This window comes from Procambarus clarkii, chromosome 46, assembly GCF_040958095.1.
Source record: "Procambarus clarkii isolate CNS0578487 chromosome 46, FALCON_Pclarkii_2.0, whole genome shotgun sequence".
NCBI lineage: Eukaryota > Metazoa > Arthropoda > Malacostraca > Decapoda > Cambaridae > Procambarus > Procambarus clarkii.
In genome coordinates this window covers 17,824,498-17,832,870 of record NC_091195.1, presented here as the reverse complement: position 1 = coordinate 17,832,870, position 8,373 = coordinate 17,824,498, and the positions used below count along the sequence as shown (strand labels likewise).

General features: G+C 44.3%; 1 protein-coding gene across 1 annotated transcript in view; it reads left to right on the top strand.

Moving 5' to 3' along the window:
- The first annotated feature begins 300 nt into the window (after window positions 1-300).
- Window positions 301-8,373, top strand: part of LOC138350551 (mucin-22-like) — a 27,976-nt gene continuing 19,903 nt past the window's right edge. Inside the window, exons 1-2 of the mRNA XM_069301561.1 lie at window positions 301-1,242; window positions 6,854-7,568. Coding sequence (XP_069157662.1) covers window positions 301-1,242; window positions 6,854-7,568 — 1,657 coding nt within the window. The remainder of the gene's footprint in view (window positions 1,243-6,853; window positions 7,569-8,373) is intronic.

Genomic DNA, 8,373 nt, shown 5'->3' with positions numbered 1-8,373 from the left:
AGAGAGAGAGAGAGAGAGAGAGAGAGAGAGAGAGAGAGAGAGAGAGAGAGAGAGAGAGAGAGAGAGAGAGAGAGAGAGAGAGAGAGAGAGAGAGAGAGAGAGAGAGAGAGAGAGAGAGAGAGAGAGAGAGAGAGAGAGAGAGAGAGAGAGAGAGAGAGAGAGAGAAAGGGGGGGGGTTGGAGAGAGAGAATGAGAATGAGAATTTGAAATGGTCTACATTCATAGGCTAAAATGTAAAGTTAGTTTAGAAGAAATGATAGCAATTTAAGTCCAGTGTCACAATGATAACTGTGTCGTGTTATGCTGCCTCCAGGAAGTGCTAGAACACAACAGGATAACTCCATCATCACAGGAACACAAGAACACAACTCCACCATCACAGGAACACAAGGAGACAACTCCACCATCACAGGAACACAAGGAGACAACTCCACCATCACAGGAACACAAGAACACAACTCCACCATCACAGGAACACAAGGAGACAACTCCATCATCACAGGAACACAAGGAGACAACTCCACCATCACAGGAACACAAGGAGACAACTCCACCATCACAGGAACACAAGAACACAACTCCACCATCACAGGAACACAAGAACACAACTCCACCATCACAGGAACACAAGAACACAACTCCATCATCACAGGAACACAAGGAGACAACTCCACCATCACAGGAACACAAGAACACAACTCCACCATCACAGGAACACAAGGAGACAACTCCACCATCACAGGAACACAAGAACACAACTCCACCATCACAGGAACACAAGGAGACAACTCCATCATCACAGGAACACAAGGAGACAACTCCACCATCACAGGAACACAAGGAGACAACTCCACCATCACAGGAACACAAGAACACAACTCCACCATCACAGGAACACAAGAACACAACTCCACCATCACAGGAACACAAGAACACAACTCCATCATCACAGGAACACAAGGAGACAACTCCACCATCACAGGAACACAAGAACACAACTCCACCATCACAGGAACACAAGAACACAACTCCATCATCACAGGAACACAAGGAGACAACTCCACCATCACAGGAACACAAGAACACAACTCCACCATCACAGGAACACAAGAACACAACTCCACCATCACAGGAACACAAGAACACAACTCCATCATCACAGGAACACAAGGAGACAACTCCACCATCACAGGAACACAACAAAACAACTTCACCATCACAGGAGGACAAGGAGATAAGACGGTGACTCCAAACAAAGGCTACTGATAAATCTTGAAGTCAAGGGTGCCCGAGGGCGTGACAGGTGAAGGACGACCCTTGAGGCCTCGAGGACGACTTCGACGAGTGAGAGATAAACTCATCATTGTTACCTGAGGCTTCACGAGTCAGTTTTTTTTTTCTTTTTTGGGACCCATTCCGGTACTTGGTGGAGGTTGTGTCGATTCCTCACTTCTCACTATCACCCCTCACTATCCCTCACCTCTCACTAGGGTCTCCTGGTGGTGCTGATGGTGTAAAGAGGCGAATTCCTTCTCTGTCTGTCTGTCTGTCTCTCTCTCTCTCTCTCTCTCTCTCTCTCTCTCTCTCTCTCTCTCTCTCTCTCTCTCTCTCTCTCTCTCTCTCTCTCTCTCTCTCTCTCTCTCTCTCTCTCTCTCTCTCTCTCTCTCTCTCTCTCTCTCTCTCTCTCTCTCTCTCTCTCTCTCTCTCTCTCTCTCTCTCTCTCTCTCTCTCTCTCTCTCTCTCTCTCTCTCTGATTACTAGGTGAGTACACACACACACACACATACACACACACACACACACACACCCACCTACCCACACACACACACACACACACACACAGTTGACAACACTGGATGCAAATAAAGCTGTTGGACCAGACAAAGTATCACCGTGGATACTCAAAGAGGCAGCGCAGGCTCTCAGCGTGCCTCTGGCAATGATCTTTAATGAGTCACTTATGACGGGAGAATTGCCCAGTTGCTGGAAGGAGGCAAATGTCGTACCGATTTTCAAAAAGGGTGATAGGGAGGAGGCACTTAACTACAGACCCGTATCACTGACAAGCATCCCCTGCAAAATTCTTGAAAGAATAATTAGGCTAAGACTTGTTGAGCACCTGGAGAGCATTGGGTTTGTAAACAAGCACCAACATGGGTTCTGGACAGGGAAATCATGCCTAACAAACCTTTTAGAATTCTATGATAAAGTAACAAGGATAAGGCAGGACAGAGAAGGCTGGGCAGACTGCATATTTCTTGACTGCCAAAAGGCCTTTGATACGGTACCGCACATGAGACTGCTATACAAACTTGAGAGGCAGGCAGGAGTAAGCGGAAAGGCCCTAGTATGGGTGAAGAACTACCTAACAGGAAGGAGCCAGAGGGTAATGGTAAGGGGCGAAAAGTCGGACTGGCGAACAGTAACAAGTGGAGTACCTCAAGGATCGGTGCTGGGACCAATCCTCTTTCTAATTTACGTAAATGATATGTTTACAGGAGTGGAATCATACATGTCAATGTTTGCAGATGACGCAAAATTAATGAGAAGAGTTGTGACAGACGAGGATTGTAGGATCCTCCAAGAGGACTTAAACAGGCTGCAGAGATGGTCAGGGAAATGGCTACTGGAGTTTAACACCAGTAAATGTAAAGTTATGGAAATGGGATCAGGTGACAGGAGACCAAAGGGACAGTACACAATGAAGGGGAACAGCCTACCTGTAACGATTCGAGAAAGAGACCTGGGAGTGGATGTGACACCTAATCTAACTCCTGAGGCACATATAAATAGGATAACGACAGCAGCGTACTCTACACTGGCGAAAATTAGAACTTCATTCAGAAACCTAAATGAGGAAGCTTTTAGGGCGCTTTACACTGCCTACGTGAGACCCGTCTTAGAGTATGCCGCGCCATCATGGAGCCCCCACCTGAAGAAACACATAAAGAAACTGGAGAAGGTTCAGAGGTTTGCGACGAGGCTTGTCCCAGAGTTACGAGGGATGGGATATGAAGAGCGGCTGAAGGAACTGAACCTAACGACACTAGAGAAAAGAAGGGAGAGAGGAGATATGATAGGGACATATAAAATACTCAGGGGAATTGATAAAGTGGAAATAGATGAAATGTTCACACGTAATAATAACAGAACGAGGGGACATGGGTGGAAACTGGAAACTCAGATGAGTCACAGAGATGTTAGGAAGTTTTCTTTTAGCGTGAGAGTAGTAGAAAAATGGAATGCACTTGGGGAACAGGTTGTGGAAGCAAATACTATTCATACTTTTAAAACTAGGTATGATAGGGAAATGGGACAGGAGTCATTGCTGTAAACAACCGATAGCTAGAAAGGCGGGATCCAAGAGTCAATGCTCGATCCTGCAAGCACATATAGGTGAGTACATATAGGTGAGTACACACACACACACACACACACCCACCTACCCACACACACCCACACACACATACACAAACACCCCCCCCCACACACACACACACCCACCTACCCACACACACCCACACACACATACACAAACACCCCCCCCCCCACACACACACACACACACACCCACCTACCCACACACACCCACACACACATACACAAACACCCCCCCCCCCACACACACACACACACCCACCTACCCACACACACCCACACACACATACACAAACACCCCCCCCCCCACACACACACACACCCACCTACCCACACACACCCACACACACATACACAAACACCCCCCCCCACACACACACACACACCCACCTACCCACACACACCCACACACACATACACAAACACCCCCCCCCCCCCCACACACACACACACACACACCCACCTACCCACACACACCCACACACACATACACAAACACCCCCTCCCCCACACATACACCCCCCCCCACCCCCCACCCCCAATACCCCCCCCCCCCCACAAACCCAGACCAAAAGCAAACATAATAACCCGTAAAATATACACGCCAAAAAAAATACACATAACAAGACCATCAGGTTTTTACGGTCATTAATTATCGCGTTATATGGTTCATTAATTGCTGATTTATTCTCGCGAAACAACGCATTTACACATCAATTTCTCTCCTAATAAAAGTGTAAATAAACATCATGTTTCTGGTTAATGCAAGCTGTTGATGTTGGTATTCTGCACCCAGGGGTACTGTCCTCAGCTGGTGAAGTTGATGTACTAGTTATGCGTAAGTTATATATCAAGCTTACCACCAAGTGCTGTCGGGACGTTGGGGAAATAGCCTCGGCTACCAGTGTCTTTTGTACGGTCACTGTTGGTCGAGTGGTTAAGGTACCGTGTACGCCAGTTGCATTGCGTTCAATGGGTTTCACAAGCGCATATATATATATATATATATATATATATATATATATATATATATATATATATATATATATATATATATATATATATATATATAGAGCCTCTGTAGGCTTGGCCAATGGCAGAAATATTAAACGACTTCTCTGGTGAACCCCATAAAACTCGAGGCTTTTAAAATATACACGATTTTAAAATACGTTGCTAAGCAAATAAAGAGCAAATCAAATCTCATTTTTCATCTTTTAATGAGAATTACGAATCCAAAATATAATTGCAACATAATTTCTACTCAATAATTCTAATATATATATATATATATATATATATATATATATATATATATATATATATATATATATATATATATATATATATATATATATATATATATATATATATATATATATATATATATATATATATATATATATCAAGATGGAAGCATTTATAGGCATCTGCTAAAATACAGCAGTTCACTGCGATTTTGGATAGCAACAAGAAAATTGGATTATAGCAACAGAGGCAGGATAGCAGGAGTGTACAGTGGCGTCTGGTTAAGTGGAAATGTTGCGCTGTTAAGGCCCTTTAGTGCAGACAAAACAAAAATAATGCTTTGTTTGTTCCTGCCGATAATTGTCACTTTTCTGCAGAAAAACTGAAGCTTGGGGAGTTTTTCAACAGTTTTATTGAACAAAAAATTTTATTTGTTAATTTTTTTTTTTTGACTATTGAAGTTTAATGTTCGTTTTTGAATTGTTGTGTTGTTGTTGTTATTAAAGATTGGCTACCTGGAATGTAAAATTCTAAGTAGCACGGGCTATGGTGAGCCCGTAGTGGACTTACCTGGCACAGGAGCGGGGCAAGTAGCACGGGCTATGGTGAGCCCGTAGTGGACTTACCTGGCACAGGAGCGGGGCAAGTAGCACGGGCTATGGTGAGCCCGTAGTGGACTTACCTGACACAGGAGCGAGGCAAGTAGCACGGGCTATGGTGAGCCCGTAGTGGACTTACCTGGCACAGGAGCGGGGAAGTAGCACGGGCTATGGTGAGCCCGTAGTGGACTTACCTGGCACAGGAGCGGGGCAAGTAGCACGGGCTATGGTGAGCCCGTAGTGGACTTACCTGGCACAGGAGCGAGGCAAGTAGCACGGGCTATGGTGAGCCCGTAGTGGACTTACCTGGCACAGGATCGAGGCAAGTAGCACGGACTATGGTGAGCCCGTAGTGGACTTACCTGGCACAGGAGCGGGGCAAGTAGCACGGGCTATGGTGATCCCGTGAGCATCTGTATTGTTGTGTTTATTGGAGATGTGTGGAATGTATAGACAGGAACCGTCACAGACTAATTCACATTCACACACACACTATCTCACGTCTGTGGAAGACAGAAGAGCTCGAGGAGACATGATCACCACATACAAAATTACTGTCAGGGGAATTGACAGGAGTCAATTCCCTGGAACCAATTGCCGCGTAACGTGGTGGAGGTGGGATCCCTCGATTGTTTCAAGCGCGGGTTGGACATGTATATGAGTGGGATTGGGTGGTTATAGATAGGAGCTGCCTCGTATGGGCCAATAGGCCTTCTGCAGTTACCTTTGTTCTTTTGTTCTTATGTTCTTATGTTCTTATAAGTAGACAAGGATGGATTATTTAACACGGTTGGTACACGAACAAGGGGACACAGGTGGAAACTGAGTACCCAAATGAGCCACAGAGACGTTAGAAAGAACTTTTTTTGGTGTCAGAGTAGTTAGTAAATAGTGTAAAAAAAAAAAAAAGTCAATGCATTAGGCAGTGATGTGGTGGAGGCTGACTCCATACACAGCTTCAAGTGTAGATATGATAGAGCCCAATAGGCTCAGGAACCTGTACACCAGTTGATTGACGGTTGAGAGGCGGAACCAAAGAGCCAGAGCTCAACCCCCGCAAGCACAACTAGGTAAGTACGTTCTGGTTAACTAGGTACATATAAATATAATAAGTATACATATATAAACATACATTATATATATATATATATATATATATATATATATATATATATATATATATATATATATATATATATATATATATATATATATATATATATATATATATATATATATATATAGCAACTGGGGCTGGCTAGCAACATAGTAACAGAACTGGGGATTAATCACAGGATTGCTCTGTACACCAGTGTTAGAGGTACGTGCCAGGAATACGAAGTGAGAGTAGCCTCTCTGTCACAATAATATCTTTGTTGCACGATAAATTCAAACTAGAATCGTATATCCATTTTAATTTTGGATGGGGAGCCGTGCTATGGGATTGAACTCGCGGGGGTATATATAAGACCGCAATGAAATAAAAACCCACTCCACAGGGCATAAACTTTCTTACACAGGGCATAAAATCCCCTTCCACTTTTAAACCTTCCCTAAAATAATGCTAAATAATCACTAATTTAACTAATAATAACTATTAATAATAATCACTAAAACCTTCCCCTCAGGGCATAAAACCTTCCCCTCAGGGCATAAAACCTTCCCCTCAGGGCATAAAACCTTCCCCTCAGGGCATAAAACCTTCCCCTCAGGGCATAAAACCTTCCCCTCAGGGCATAAAACCTTCCCCTCAGGGCATAAAACCTTCCCCTCAGGGCATAAAACCTTCCCCTCAGGGCATAAAACCTTCCCCTCAGGGCATAAAACCTTCCCCTCAGAGCATAAAACCTTCCCCTCAGGGCATAAAACCTTCCCCTCAGGGCATAAAACCTTCTACTCAGGGCATAAAACCTTCCCCTCAGGGCATAAAACCTTCCCCTCAGGGCATAAAACCTTCTACTCAGGGCATAAAACCTTCCCCTCAGGGCATAAAACCTTCCCCTCAGGGCATAAAACCTTTCCCTCAGGGCATAAAACCTTCCCCTCAGGGCATAAAACCTTCTACTCAGGGCATAAAACCTTCCCCTCAGGGCATAAAACCTTCCCCTCAGGGCATAAAACCTTCTACTCAGGGCATAAAACCTTCCCCTCAGGGCATAAAACCTTCCCCTCAGGGCATAAAACCTTCCCCTCAGGGCATAAAACCTTCTACTCAGGGCATAAAACCTTCTACTCAGGGCATTAAACCTTCCCCTCAGGGCATAAAACCTTCCCCTCAGGGCATAAAACCTTCCCCTCAGGGCATAAAACCTTCCCCTCAGGGCATAAAACCTTCCCCTCAAGGCATAATCCCCCCAGGGCATAAAACCTTCCCCTCAGGGCATAAAACCTCCCCCTCAGGGCATAATAACCCCCCCCCTATGGGGAATAAACCCCTCCACCCCATGGCATAACTATGCCCGGAATTCCCCCCTTCCTTCCATTCCGTGTCTTCCAGTGTAAATGGATTGACCTGGAATTTCTGGGAAGTATGATTGCAATTAGGTTCACGAACTCGTATAAGACTTTGTCTTCCTAACTTTTCTAAGGCGATTAGAGAGGAGAATTAGTCGTAACGCAATTATAAAGTAATTTAATATTCAAGACACAGCTCCTGGACTCTAAAGGTCAATGTCTGGGTGATATAGATACAAGTTGATGGATGTTTAGTCTGAATTCTCGATTTGCTACAGTGTGTAAAATCTAATGGCTTTTCCTAGCCAAAAATGCACTAAGCCAAGCCACTGACCTAACCTAACCTGACTTAATTAACACAATTATACGAGCTCAAGCAACTCACCTAACCTAACCTAACCAACAGAATCATACGAGCCCAATTCACTCCCTTAGCCTAACCTAACCATACCTAACCTAACCTAACTTAATTAACAGAATCATACGAGCCCAATTCACTCACTTAGCCTAACCTAACCTAACTAACAGAATCATACAAACCCAAGCCACTAGCCTAAACTAACCATACCTAACCTAACCTAACTAACAGAATCATACGAACCCAAGTCACTAGCCTAACCTAACCATACCTAACTTAACCTAACCTTACCTAACTAACAGAATCATACAAACCCAAGTCACTCGCCTAACCTAA